The 15,868-nt window shown below is 37.0% G+C and overlaps 1 protein-coding gene across 3 annotated transcripts in view; it reads right to left on the reverse strand.

The window, feature by feature from the left end:
• EPS15 (epidermal growth factor receptor pathway substrate 15) overlaps window positions 1–15,868 on the reverse strand; it is a 163,027-nt gene that overhangs the window by 32,368 nt on the left and 114,791 nt on the right. For all 3 annotated transcript variants that reach the window (XM_037021847.2, XM_073233918.1, XM_037021845.2), the window contains 5 exons: window positions 9,486–9,647; window positions 8,896–9,093; window positions 3,190–3,393; window positions 1,334–1,450; window positions 1,002–1,092 (listed from right to left, as the gene is read on the reverse strand). In XM_037021847.2, the coding sequence (XP_036877742.1) occupies window positions 1,002–1,092; window positions 1,334–1,450; window positions 3,190–3,393; window positions 8,896–9,093; window positions 9,486–9,647 (772 nt within the window). The remainder of the gene's footprint in view (window positions 1–1,001; window positions 1,093–1,333; window positions 1,451–3,189; window positions 3,394–8,895; window positions 9,094–9,485; window positions 9,648–15,868) is intronic.

A 15,868-nucleotide genomic window follows, 5' to 3' on the forward strand; every position in this document is an offset into this window, starting at 1 on the left:
ATGATATGAACAGACACTTCTCCAAAGAAGAAATTCATATGGCCAACAGGCACATGAAAAGATGTTCCACTTTGCTAATTATCAAGGAAATGCAAATTAAAACCACAATGAGATATCACCTCACACCAGTAAGGATGGCCAACATAGAAAAGACTAAGAACAATAAATGCTGGTGAAGATGTGGAGAAAGGGGAACCCTCCTACACTGCTGGTAGGAATGTAAACTAGTTCAACCACTGTGGAAAGCAGTATGGAGGTTCCTCAAAAAACTAAAAATAGATAAAGCATTTGGCCCAGGAATTCCACTCCTAGGAATTTACCCTAAGAATGCAGGAGCCCAGTTTCAAAAAGACATATGCACTACTATGTTTATCACAGCACTGCTTACAATAGCCAAGAAATGGAAGCAACCTAAGTGTCCATTAGTAGATGAAAGGATAAACAAGATGTGGTATACATACACAATGGAGTATTATTCAGCTGTAAGAAGAAAAGAAACTCTACCATTTACAACAACATGGATGGAGCTAAAGGGTATTATTCTCAGTAAAAAAAGCCAGGTGGAGAAAGACAAGTACCAAATGGTTTCATTTATCTGTGGAGCATAAGAACAAACTAAACTGAGGGAACAAAACAGCAGCAGACTCACAGAACCCAAGAATGGACTAACAGTTGCCAAAGGGAAAGGGACTCAGGGGGCAGGGGGTGAGGTAGGAAGGGAGGGATAACAGGAATAAAGGGCATTATGATTAGCAGACACAATGTGGAGGAGGAATGCAGAAGGCAGTATAGCTAGCACAGAGAAGACAAGTAGTAACTCTATAGCATCTTACTATGCTGATGGATAGTGACTGTAATGCGGTATGTGATGGGGACTTGATAATGGGGGGAATCTAATAACCACAATGTTGCTCATGTAATTGTATATTAATGATATGAAAATAAATAAAATAAAGAGCATTTTTTGGTAAATCTGTAATATAAAAGTTAAGAGTACTTACTGCCAACAAAAGGATCAGATTGGAAAAAATCCAAGTTTGCATCTGCAACTGGATCTGTCAGTGAACTTGATTCTACATTAAATGGATCTTCCTATAAATAATTTTAATTAAAAAATATTGTTTTAGGAACCAAAGTTTTAAAAGGTAGTATTTTTAAATTAAATAACATACTTTAAAATAACATGAAAAAATCAACTGATAGTCATATAACAAATATTTCTGTTGTCAAAAATTCTACTTAACATATTTTTCTCTTTCCTTAGCCTTAAAGAGTATATAACTCATTTAAGGAAACCAGTGATAAGAACATTTAAACATAAAATTGTTTTTACCTCTTTTGAATGTCTGTCACTGTTAAATTCAGGACACATATTTTCATTGGCCACTGCAGTTACCACTTCATTTTCATCAGTCACACCAGGAGGCAGTATTTCAGGACTACTTCTTGCCTACAAAATATTAATACTACATGGACTAACAATGTATTTTCTGCTTGGGAAAGGAAACTGACAAAGGATAACAATAAATTCCTAAAAGAAAAAGGACAGGCAGAATATATTCATTGCATGACTTCTCCTATAACCTTTCTTATAAGAAAACGGTACCACCAAGCACTGAAGTCACTTAGGCCAGAAACCAGGCCACCCTAACCACTTCCCTCTGGTCATCCCCTTGCCAGCCTGAACATCTTAAATCTTGCTGAGTCTACTTCCCACCTGTTTCTTAAATCCTTCCCTTCCTCTGCATCATCACTCTCACTATCCTCCATTTACAGTAGCTTCACTTCTAGTCCAGATTACTGTAGTAGCCTTCCAACTGTGCCTCCTGCCTCTCTAGTATGTGCCCCTCCAATCTGTCTTCCTTATAGCAGCCAAAGTAATAGATCTAAAATGTGAATCTGATCATGAGCCTTCTGATTAGAAGCCTTTCAATGGCTTCCCATTGCTTTCTGGATTTAGGCAAGTAGGTAGTAAGGCTTAAGAAGTGGCAGGGGAAACCTCCATTTCATACCACCCTATGTCTTTAAAGGACAACCTAGTTATTTGCCTTTTGTGCTCAACAGAATATTGTGTGATGTATCTAAGACTGCACTGCTGAAATAAAATCATGTCTGTTAATTTTATACCTTTCTCACCATCTCTTCTGTTAATGCTAAAACAACTCTCACATAGACCATTCCAATAGTCTGTTAACATATCTCTGTGTCCAGTCCCACTCTCTAATCCATTTTCTACATTTTCTAAAGGGTACAGGTGAACATGTCACCTCTTGCTTAAAATTCTTGAATGGCTACTTGCTGCACCAAGATAAATCTCCCAATGCTTCAAGATGAATCCAAATTTTTTACTCTCTGGCTCTTTTTGACCTACAAGTGGGTCATTTTTATCCAGGTACACATTACAATCACCCGTGGAAATTTTTGTCAAAGTATTTGTATGTGGTGCCAATCCAGAAATTCTGGTTCAGCAAGTTTGGAGTGAGGTGCAGATATTTCTGTACCCACTACCAGACAGACTCATCTCCTACCAATACTCTCCCTACTGTCACAAGAGAGCCTTTGAAAACTTCTTGTGAACCTGTAGCAGTAGGTTTCTCCCATCTCATACCTATGCCAATGCTGTTTTCTCTGCCAGGAAGCAACCACCCTTGTCTTTGCTTAGCCATTCTCACTTAGACTCTCACTTGTAACATTTTCCTTACAAAACCTTCTCTGGGCCCTGCCAAGCTGTCCTACCTGACTATCCCGTGTGCTTTAACACAGTTACTACTAGACTACCCCCTGCTTGAAGGGAGGGGTCCTCTGTCTCTGTAGCTCTCACACATTATTCAGAAGCACTCTAGTGTACAGCTGGTGCTCTCTAAAGAATCGATAAATAAATGTCCCCAATGTTATGAACTAATCACTTTGAAGAGAATACTTAAATGTTTTAAAAAGTTACTATCTATAGAACTATTGTTTTGAAAACATGCTCTAAAACAAATAGATTGGTTAAAATTATCTTTTTACACTTGTTAAAAATGTTAAAACTGTTGGATCTGTACCCACTCTCTGCCTTCTAAAAAAAATCTCAATTGTCCTTATATGGGGCAATTTATGTTTATATTAGGTATGATGTCAACAAAACCTTGATCTGAATCAATTTTTTCAGTTGATAGTAAAGATAGGGTAGGGGATTCCCGGACTCACTGGAGACTCCTGGTGTATGGACTCCGACTCGAGGTTACCCTGGCCTTCGGCATGCTCATTAAGGTTGGCTGTTTCACTGCTGCTGGTGCTGAGGCTGCAATAATCTGTAGCACCATTGACAAGAGCACTGTGTGGGCTACTGCACCAATTTAACTGATTATTATGGTTTTCCAGCTCTTTCATTTCCATCAGTTTCATTTGCATCTGTCAAAACAGAGTAAAATACAAAACAGAATTTATTACTAGAAAGACATGCAATGTAAAAATAGTTGTACCCTTAGACTAAGAATAATTAGCTCACTTACCATGGCAAGCATCTAGTAATGTATATAATTATCAAGTCACTATGTTGTACATATGAAACCCATATGACATTGTGTATCAACTTTTATTTCAATAAAAAAGAGAATAATTTGCTTCCATTAAGGAGAATCCTCTGGGAATGCTGCACAACTTAGAGAAAAGATTTCAGTAATCCACCCCAGTTCTCCTCTTGAAATCCCAGTACATAAGTATTTCCTTTTGTTCATCTTTTGAAAGCTCCTAGAATTTTCATTCAAATATCTGCATATCAGCAGTCCTTAGGTATAATTAGAAAAAGAGTCAGGGTATTATGAAAAAGAAACAAAGTGACAAAGCAAGAGAAGGATCTTGTGATGAAGCTGTAGGAGAGATAAAGGAAGTTGGGGGAAAGTACACAAGGAAGGCTTTGAGCCATCCATACTTCTATTGGAAAGGAAAGAAGCTGAAGACAAAGGTAAAATGAGCTAGTGTCCTATGCTCTGGCATTATTTACCAATGAGCCAGAGGCCTACGAAGTACTTTCTAAATCTAAGCCATACCAATCATGTTAAATAAAGGATACTCAAAAGTATTTTTGATCCCAATATCCCAGTGACTTTATACTCCTGGAATAATAATGGGACATGGAAGGCAGAATTCAATAAATTGTAATATATATGAAAATAAAAATGTTGGGAACCAGAGGCAGAAGGAAAATTCTCATTTATATCAACATCTATAATAAAGAAAAGCAAATTTATAAATATCTCAAAGAAACTGAGGAGAGGGAAGAATCAAAAGATATTTCTAGTGAAAAGGAATAATAAATGGAATTTTACTGGAATTAGTGAAAAAGTAACAGAGGAAAACTTAACTGATGTAATAGAAACACAGTGTGCTAGGCACTTTAACATACATTGTTCATCAATAAAGTTTACATTTTTACAAAGTTATTTCAAACATATCTTATGCTTCACGTAACAGCCATGTATGGAAATAGTTCTCATTCCCTTTATAGATTAAGCAATGGAGGCTTGGAGGTTACTTTGACTAAGATCACTTAACTAGATGACAGAGCTAGGTTTACTTCTATCTCCCAACCCAATATATTGTTCCCCAGGTATTCCCCAGGAATTTTACTGAATAGTACCCATTTTTCATAAAATATACATTTTTTTAATTACATTAGAATTCTCTTTACTAGCATGCTGCATATTTTTTTGTTTTTAGCAAGTATAAAAATTACCTATTGACATTTCATAAACCACAGTTCTATTCTGTTAATCTTATTTTCCCCATAAGGTTTTTAAGTTACTCAGTTTGGATTCTGTAATTTACCACAGGTCTTTTCAGAGTCATACCTGGGGAACAATATATTGGATTGGGAGACAGATGTAAACCTAGCTCTCTCATCTTCTAGTTAAGTGATCTTAGTCAAAGTAACATCCAAGTCTCCACTGCTTAATCTATAAAGCGAATGAGAACTATTTCCATACATGGCTATTACATGAAGCAAGATATGCTTGAAATAACTTTGTAAAATATAAACTTTATTGATGAACAATTTGTGTCAAAGTGCCTAGCACACTGTGTTTCTATTACATCAGTTAAGTTTTCCTTTGTTCTTTTTTCACTAATTCACTCCATTTTTAAAAAAAGTTAGACCTTGACTTGAGCTCTTTGAGGGTAAGAACCACAACTTTAGTTAACTTTGTATCTCCAACATCCAGTACAATGATGTACACTGTAAGTGCTTAATATATGTTCACTGATGAATACAAGTATTGTACTTATAAACTTAAACAGTGGGCATCAGTAAGCATATATATTTACTAAACTTCACTGTATTTAAAATTTAAACAAGCCAAAAATAGTACATATTTGTAACACACAGCACATGCTTATATATTCCTAGTGCTATAAAGCAGTGGTTTATAAACTTTTTTTACTTGAATCCATAGAAAGAAATATATTTTACATCCTAACCCAGTAAATATATCTGTATATATTTGGATATGTCTATGTGTGTGTATAAACATAAACATACATAAATAATGTAGATACATATATAATTACACACACACACATGTACAGTAGTGAAACAAGTTTCATGAATTAATACTCCTTACTACATGTAATGTACTTGTTTTCTATTCTCTTATTTCATTTTTTAAAAAAATCTTCATCACATCCATAATATCAATTTTAATACCCACTACAACCCGGCAGTCTAAAGTTTAAAAACTTAACACTAATATAGTATCTATCATATAGATGAAGCACTTAAGAATGGAAATAGTTGCCTATCAAAGAGCTCTATTTAGGACAGTTTGTTCCTTACAGTTACTTCTGAAACTATCAATAGAATCTTGAACAAAACTAAGGTTTCCTATATCTGGCTCTGTCACATACCTGTTTTAAGCCTGTGTTTTTCCTTAGCCCCTGCATAAATTTAGAGGACATAGAAAAAAAAGTCACACAACTAACATAAGCTCTTTGCAAATTGTGTAAGAGAAGTATAATAAAGCTATTAGAAAGCCAGAAATACTGGGGTAAAATAGCATAATTTGTACAGGTAAGATACACAGAGTTTACGCCAGAGATTCTTTGCATTTTCTTGCTGAAAATATGAGGTCAGGAATAAAGGTGAAAGTTTACAAATCAGAAAAATTTTCTTCAGTTATTCCTTTTTCCAGGCAAGCTTTAGTTTACCTTTAAAGAGCAATAAAAGTCTCAGATTCATTTACAACCAGATTTTCATTTTTATACACCCATGGGAAAATACTGCCCTCTGTGGGAAAGACACGGAAGTCACTTAGTCAAATATAATAAATGGTTATGTTGATGTTTAAGGTTTGGAGGTCAGATTTCTTCCACAGATATCAAGTATATATACTGTGGCACACTTGGTAGTATAGTTTACTGAGGCAATTTTCCTTATTTACAAAAATTGTTTTATTTTCTTAGTGGTAATTTATAATATCCAGAGTCCTTTCTACTTCTCTCATTTATGTTCTTTGCTTTGAAAGAAGTCCCCTTTCAAGAAAGCTGGTAGATAGATAGATAAATAAATAAATAAATAAATAAATAAATAAATAAATAAATAAATAAATAAATAAATAAATAGATAGATAGATAGATAGATAGATAGATAGATAGATAGATAGATAGATAAATAAATAGGTAAATAAATAGATGGATGGATGGGTGAATGAACGAACGAGTGGATAAATAAATAAATAAATAAATAAATAAATAAATAAATAAATAAATAAATAAATAAATAAACAAATAAATAAATGAAAAGACAAGCCAGATATTGGGACTAATTATCTGCAAATCAAGTATCTGATAAAGGACTTAAATCCAGAATTTTTTTATTTTAAAAACTCTTGTAATTTAATAAGAAAAACCCAATTTTTTTAAATGGGTGAAAGACTTACATAGACATTCATCCAAGAGGATATACAAATGCTAAAAACCCCCACATACAAATGACTGAAAAGATGCTCTGAATCCCTAATCATTAGAGAAATGAGAATTTAAAATATTATGATATACCACTTTATACCTACCAGAATGACTATAATATAAAAAAACAGAAACAAGAGTTGGCAAAAATGTAGAAAAACTGGAAACCTCACATACTGCTACTGGCAATGTAAATGGTACAGTCACTTTGGAAAACAGTTTGGCAATTTAAAGTTAAGAAACAAAGTTAAACATAACTTTACAGTATAACCAGTCCATAACCAAGAGAAATGAAAACATGTCTACACAAAGAAATATATGCAAATGTTTATGGCAGCATTTTTCATAATGGCCAATAAATAGAAAGAATCCAAATGCTCATTAACTGGCAAATAAAAAAATACTTTATAAATATGCAATGGAATATAATGTTGATACATGCTACAACATGGATGAGCCTCAAAAACATTACACTAAGTGAAAGAAACCAAACAAGAAAGATTACAAAGTGTTTTATGTCTCATCTATACAAAATACTCAGAAAAGGCAAATTTATAGAAGCAGATGGCAGATTAGTGGTTACCTGGGTGTAAGAATGGGGATTGACTACAAATGAGCACAAGAGATATTTTGGGAGTGATGGAAATGTTCTATAACTGGGTTGTGATGTTTGAACTCTAAATTCACTGAAAAATCACTAAATTGTACCCTTAAATAAAATCTGTGACTTTTATGGCATGTAAAATATGCCTTAAAAAAAGGTTTTTTAAAAAAAACTCAAAGAAGAAAACTGTTTTAAAGAATATCCATTCATCTGGCAGCACTCTCAACTAGGAAAACTTTCCTTTGGGTTACTTCTTTATTGAGTACCTACACTGGGATGAGACTGCTAGATGATACAAAATAAAAAATGTGTAAGTTCCTAGACCAAAAGCTAAGTCACTGGGAGAAACAGACACATAAACAAATATTCAGGGGAAAATGTTACTATTGCTGTAACAGAAGTACAGAGTCCAGTAATAAAGGCAGGTTCACGAAACACCATAAAGAAATAAGAGGTTAACCTAAGTCTTGCAAGATGAGTGTGTAGGCACTGACCTGTCAGACAAAAGGGCAGAAGAAAGCCTATCAAGGGAAAGGACTTCATTACATATTCTAGGCTTGGTTTTAGGAGATCACTGGGCAAGGTTTTAGGAGACCTGGATTTTAGGCTGTGACTCTTTTTAAAGGCTATGTAACCACAGGGAAGTTACTTAAGACTCCTTGGCTTCAGTTTGTTCAAATTCAAAACGAAAGGTATGAGATGCATGATCTCTACACCTGTATGTAACCACCTTAACTGTCATTCTATAAAATATTATTCTCCATTTATGGAAGCATAGGAGTAACAAAGCAAAGGATCTATACTCTGGACCCACAACATTGCACATCTGTCTATACAAAGAACAATTCCCTAATTAAAACAATAAAGGTTTCCAAATGAGCAAAGCTGATTTTAAGATTAGAATCACAAAAGGGAAGACACTGGTATAAAAATAAGTAAAACATCTCCAGCGTTTATGTATCAAACACTCCATTAAAACATCTCACAGGTTTTGCCTCATTTACTCAACACAGCAGTTCTACAAGTACAGTACTATTCATTCTCCAATTTTAAAAATGAGGAATCTGCTATTAAGATGATTCAGGCAGTAAGTGGCAGAACCGGCAACTACACCTCAACTATGTAACTACAAAGCTCACACTCTTAACAATAACTCCAATGATAATTATCAGATGTACAAGGTGTAGTAGAGTTTTAACTTATATCACAAGAGATCTATCTCTATGAAATGGCTGCAAAATGAATAATAAACTAGGCAGAGAGAGAAGGAGAAGTTGAGAAAGTATTATTTACTATGAGGATACATGTGGGCCCACTTGGGTCTACTTCTTGCTGCTGCAAAGACTTACTGAACTGACTTCCTGCTGTGAATCCTGCAGGTGCTGCTGGAGCGGCCCCAGCTGAGCCTTCCCAGACTCCACGCTCTCCTCCAACTCTGCTGTCTCCTGCTGCAGGCGACTCAGTTCTTCCCTAGCTTTGGCCAGCTCTTCTTCGCAAGTGGCGATCTGTGATTCCTGACTAGTTAACTCAGCTTTCAGGGATGAGATCTATGATGTGCAGGCAAATGAGAAGAAAGGGGGATTAAAAAGAGACATGTAATTAAGATGTTACAATGCAATATATTTATTTTGGTTTACTATTTTGTGTTTCAATGTGTATTTTCGGTAGAAAAGAACAATTAAGGGATAGACAGAACAGAGCTGAAGGCATAGGTAACATATCTCCAACTGAAATGTGTTAAAAAGTACATTCCATGTCCTATTTTCCCTGAAATGGGCCCCTAACTTCTGGATGCACTGTGCTTCATCTCCTTCATGTACCCAAGCTATTGATTAGATTGCCTTCAACCAATATCAACAACAAGCAGATCATGTTCCAACCTAAGCCAGGAAAAGCACTAACACAGAGACATAGGCAGCACTAAACAGTCAGGCTTTACCAGCTGGGCCTCCTCAGCACATTTCTTTCTGACGTCCCTGAGCTGCTCCTCCAGCTGGGATTTCTGCTCATCCAGTCCATCAAGGAGCTCCTGTACTTGCTGTTTCTGGGCCTGTAGTTTTTGCAGATTATCAGTCTCCCTTTGAACTTCATCTTGAAGATCCTGAAATACAAGAAAATTAACATTTTTTTCTCTTTGGAGGCAGGGGAAGGTTAAGTTAAAAATTTTGAAAAGCATCTCTTAAGGAAAAATAAAGGCTGGTCTTATAAGTTTATTGTGTTGGTGGATTGAAGGACTTGTGGCTTTAAATACAATCTTTACTTGAGGACTTATTCCTAGACTCCAGATTTAGAAATTCAAATTGCTTACTCAAATCTGTTCTTGGATATATGAGAGGCTTCTCTAGCACATCAGAAACAGAACTCCTAGCACTTCTCCCACTCCCCCAAATCTGCTTTATCCTCAAACTTCCCCCTCTCAGTTTCTCTGGCCAAAAAATATGTTATCTTCTTTGACACTATCTCTCACATCTCATCTCTAATCTGTGAAGAGATCTTATTTCTTCCTTCAAAATATATTTGAAAACTGACCGCATTTTTCTTCAACCTTGGTCCAAGTCACTTTTCTCTTTCTTGTGGATTGCTGCCTTCTAGCTGTTTCCCTGAGTCTACCCAGGCTACCTTTCAGTTTATTTTCAGCATAGTAGCTAGCCTCTGAAAAAAACGTGTCAGATGATGTCATAACTCGAACTCAAAACTCTGCATGACTCATATCCCTTAATGTGGAAACCAAAGTCCTTACAAACCCTATATGAGTCCATTTCCCAACTTTATTTCCTTCTACTCTCTCCCTTGATGGTCTCACTGATGTTCCTCCAACTTGCCAGGTATACTCCCATCTCAGGTTCTTCCACTGATTATCCCCTCTTCCCAGAAAGTTCTTCCCCCAGGAATCCACATGACTCAATTTTTTCTTTTCAAGTATTCATTCAACTGTTAGAATTCAACTGTTAGCTTCTCAGTGAGGCCTTCCTCACCACCACCTCCCTCCCCTAATTCTTCTTCACATATAGCATATAATTTTATTTATTTTCTAGAACAGCATGAGATAATTTACATGCGCAACAACTCACCCATTTAAAGTGTACAATTTGATGGTTTTTAATATATTTACAGAGTTGTATAATCTTAGAACAGTTTCATCACCTTAAAAAGAAACCCATATCAGATTTTCAAGATGGCAGCATGAGTAGGGTGGCAGAAGAAGTCTCCTCCCAATACCATATATACTTTGAAAACACAACAGCGAATACAACTATTCCTAAAAGAGTGACCAGAAAATACAGTATACATCTGCAAGAGCCCAACATCTCACAGAAAAGGGTAGGATACAAAGCTGTAACCCAGTGGGACCCGAGCACTCCCCCCACCCCAGCTCACCAGCGGGAAGAAGGGAATCAGAGTGGGGAGGGAGTGGAAGCACAGGACTGCTAAATAACCAGCCCTGGTGGTCTGCCCAGGGAGCACAGACACACATTGCACGGTGCACTGGATATTGGAGGAGAGGAAAAGCAAGGTCCAAGATTGAGACTGCAAACAGGTCCCCACAGCCAGATGCCCTGGGACAAAAGAAATGGAGGCACTTTAAAAGTCTTAAAGGGACAAGGGTTTAACAGGTGGACAAAATTGTCTTGGCACGCTCAGCCCAGCAGGCTGGGAACTTTAAGGAACATCAGGTGCCCTAACCCCCTGGGTGGCAACAGAGCTCTGAAGCTCTTCATGGCAATAAGCAGCGTGCCATTCCTTCCCCACCGCTGGCACTGCAAGAAAACCAGCTGACTTGCCATTGCCGTGGAACACCCAGGGAGCAACCCCACAGCTTAGCACAGAGACTTTTCCCTGTTCCCGGCTGACCAGCCCAGACCCAGAGGCTGCTCCCTATGTGCGGCTGATGGGCACAGACAGCAGAGACCGGCACAGAGTCCAGAAGGCACAAAGGGGCTCTGTTCTAACGGCAGAACATGCACTACTTGCCTGCAACCCCCACCACTGCCTTAGGCCATCCCAAGGACCCCCTAACCAGGGCAGCTCAGGGGATTAACCCAGAGGCTGCTTTCTGAGTGTGGTTGATCGGCAAAGGCAGCAGAGATGGGCACGGAGACCGGGAGGCACAAAAGGCTTTGCTCTTGCAGCAGAACACACACTGCTGGCCTGCAACCCACACCAGTGCCCTGGGCCATCTTGAAGGCTGCCCCACCTGCGTCAGCTCAGGTAATTAACCCATAGGCTGCTCTCTATCTGCAGTTAACTGGCACAGACAGCAGAGACAGGCAAGGCAACCAGCAAGCAGGAAGGGATTTTTGTTCTCCCAGCTGACACACACACCACTTGCTGGCAACCACTCCCATCGCCATGAAAAGGCAGAAGAACCTTGTTCAGTCCAAAATTCCTCAAACATCAGAGAAAGGGCTTGGTGAGCCTGAAATCACCAATCTTCCTGAAAAAGAATTCAAAATAAAAGTCATAAGCATCTGATGGAGCTACAGAGTAATATTTAAGGGCTAAGGGATGAATTCAGAAGGGAGATAACAGAAATGAAACAACAATGGAAGGATTTAAGAGCAGACTGGATGAGGGGGAAGAGATTGTTAATGGAACAGAAATCAGAGAACAGGAATACAGAGAAGCTGAGGCAGAGAGAGATCTCTAGGAATGAAAGAATATTAAGAGAACTATGTGACCAATCCAAACGGAACAATTTTGCATTATAGGAGTACCAGAAGAAGAAGAGAGAGAAGAAGGAATAGAAACTGTCTTTGAAGAAATAATTGCTGAAAACGTCCCCAATCTGGGAAGGAAATAGTCTCTTAGCCATGGAAGTCCACAGATCTCCCAACACAAGGGACCCAAGGAGGACAACACTAAGACATATAATAATTAAAATGGCAAAGATCAAAGCAAGGACAGGGTATTACAAGCAACCAGAGAGGGAAAAATGATCACCTACAAAGGAAAACCCATCAGGCTATCATCAGACTTCTTAGCAGAAACCTTACACGCCAGAAGGGAATGGCATGATATATTCAATGCAATGAAACAGAAGGGCCTCAAACCAATACTGTATCCAGCAAGATTATCATTTAAATTTGAAGGAGGGATTACACAATTCCCAGACAAGCAAAAATTGAGGGAATTTACCTCCCACAAACCACCTCTACAACGTATTTTAAAGGAACTGTTCTAGATGGAAGTACCTAAGGCTAAATAGATGTCACCAGAGAAAATAAAATCACAGCAAAGAAAGAAGTCCAACCAAATACTAGCTAAATGCAAAATAAAATTAGCTATCCACAAAATCAGTCAAGGAAAACACAAAGAGTACAGAGTAAAACACCTAGCATATAAAGAGTGGAGGAAGAAGAAAAAGAAGGGAGAGAAATAAAGAATCATCAGACTGTGTTTATAATAGCATAATAAGTGAGTTAAGTTAGACTATTAATAAAGAAGCTGCCCTTGAACATTTGGTAACCACAAATCCAAAGCCTGCAATGGCAATAAGTACATATCTATCGAAAATCTCCCTAAATATAAATGGCTAAAAGCACAAATCAAAAGATACAGAGTAACAGAATGTTAAAAAAATCAAGACCCATCTATATGCTCCCTACAAGAAACTCACTTCAAACCTAAAGACACACACAGACTAAAAGTGAAGGGACGGAAAAAGATACTTCATGCAAACAATAGGGAGAAAAAAACAGGTGTTACAATACTTGTATCAGACAAAATAGACTTCAAAACAAAGAAAGTAACAAGAGACAAAGAAGGACATTACATAATGATAAAGGGGTCAGTCCAACAAGAGGATATAACCATTGTAAATATCTACACACCAAACAAAGGAGCACCCACATATGTGAAACAAATACTAACAGAATTAAAGGAGGAAATAGAATGCAAGGCATTCATTTTAGGAGACCTAAACACACCACTCACTTTGAAGGATAGATCAACCAGACAGAAAATAAGTAAGGACACAGAGGCACTGAACAACACATTACAACAGATGGACCAAACACACATCTACAGAACTCTACATCCAAAAGCAGCAGGATACACATTCTTCTCAAGTGCACATGGAACATTTTCCAGAAAAGACCACACACTAGGCCACAAAAAGAGCCTCAGTAAATTCAAAAAGATTGAAATTCTACCAACCAACTTCTCAGACCACAAAGATATAAAACTAGAAATAAATTGTACAAAGAAAATAAAAAGGCTCACAAACACATGCAGGATTAAAAACTTGCTCCAAACTAATCAACGGATCAGTGACCAAATTAAAAGAGATCAGCAATATATGGAGACAAATGAAAACAACAGCACAATGCCCCAACTTCTGTGGGACGCAGTAAAGGCAGTTCTAAGAGGAAAGTATATAGCAACCCAGGCCTATTTAAAGAAAGAACAATCCCAAATGAATAGTCTAAATTCACAACTGTTGAAATTGGAAAAAGAAGAACAAATGAGGCCCAAAGTCAGCAGAAGGAGGGCATAATAAAGATCAGAGAAGAAATAAATAAAATTGAGATGAATAAAACAATAGAAAAAAATCAATGGAACCAAGAGCTGGTTCTTTAAGAAAATAAACTAAAATAGATAAACCCCTAGCCAGACTTATTAAGAAAAAAAGAGAATCTACACACATAAGCAGAATCAGAAATGAGAAAGAACTAATCATGATGGACACCACAGAATACAAATTAGAATTATTAGAGAATACTATGAACATCTATATGCTAACAAACAGGATAACCTAGAAGAAATGGACAACTTTCTAGAAAAATACAGCCTTCCAAGACTGACCCAGAAACAGAAAATCTAAACAGACCAATTACAAGCCATAAAATTAAATCAGTAATCAAAGAATTACCCAAGAACAAAACTCCCAGCCCAGATTGATTCACCACTGAATTTTATCAGATACTTAGAGAAGATGTAATACCTATTCTCCTTAAAGTTGTCCAAAAAAATAGAAGAGGAGGAAATACTTCTGAACTCATTCTATGAAGGCAGCATCACTCTAATACTAAAACCAGGCAAATACACCACAAAAAAAGAACACTACAGACCAATGTCCTTGATGAACATAGATGCAAAAATACTCAACAAAATATTAGCAAACCGAATTCAAAAATACATCAAGAGAATCATACACCATGATCAAGTGGGATTCATCTCAGGGATGCAAGGATGGTACAACATTAGAAAATCTATCAACATCATCCACCACATCAACAAAAAGAATCATAAAAACCACATGATCATCTCCATAGATGATGAAAAAGCATTCAAGAAAATTCAACATCCATTCATGATAAAAACTCTCAACTAAATGGTTATAGAGGGCAAGTACCTCAACATAATAAAGGCCATATATGACAAACCCACAGCCAACATCATACTAACAGTGAGAAGCTGAAAGCTTTTCCTCTAAGATCGGGAACAAGACAAGGATGCCCACTCTCCCCACTTTTATTCAACATAGTACTGGACACCCTAGCCATGGCAATCAGGCAACACAAAGAAATAAAAGGCATCCAGTTGGCAAGGAAGAAGTCAAACTGTCACTATTTGCAGATGACATGATATTGTACATAAAAAACCCTAAAGAATCCACTCCAAAACCACTAGATCTAATATCTGAATTCAGCAAAATTGCAGGATACAAAATTAATACACAGAAATCTGTTGCATTCCTATACACTAATGATAAACTAGCAGAAATCAGGAATTCCATTCACAATTGCATCAAAAAGAATAAAATACCTAGGAATAAACCTAGCCAAGGAAGTGAAAGACCTATACCCTGAAAACTAGAAGAGAAAAATGAGAAAAATTAAAGAAGACACCAATAAATGGAAACACATCCCGTGCTCATGGATAGGAAGAATTAATATTGTCAAAATGGCCATCCTGCCTAAAGCAATCTACAGATTCAATGCAATACCTTTGCAAATACCAACATACCGACAGCATTCTTCAACGAACTACAGCAAATTGTTCTAAAATTCATATGGAACCATAAAAGGCCCCGTATAGCCAAAGCAGTCCTGAAAAGGAAGAATAAAGCTGGGAGAGTTATGCTCCCCGACTTAAAGCTCTACTACAAAGCCACAGTAATCAAGACGATTTGGTACTGGCACAAGAACAGACCCATAGATTAATGGAACAGATTAGAGAGCCCAGATATAAACCCAAGCCTATATGGTCAATTAATATATGATAAAGGAGCCATGGATATACAATGGGGAAATAACAGCCTCTTCAGCAGCTGGTGTTGGCAAAACTGGAGAGCTACATGTAAGAGAATGAAACAGGATT

The sequence above is a fragment of the Manis javanica genome, chromosome 4 (assembly GCF_040802235.1).
Source record: "Manis javanica isolate MJ-LG chromosome 4, MJ_LKY, whole genome shotgun sequence".
In the NCBI taxonomy this organism is placed as follows: domain Eukaryota; kingdom Metazoa; phylum Chordata; class Mammalia; order Pholidota; family Manidae; genus Manis; species Manis javanica.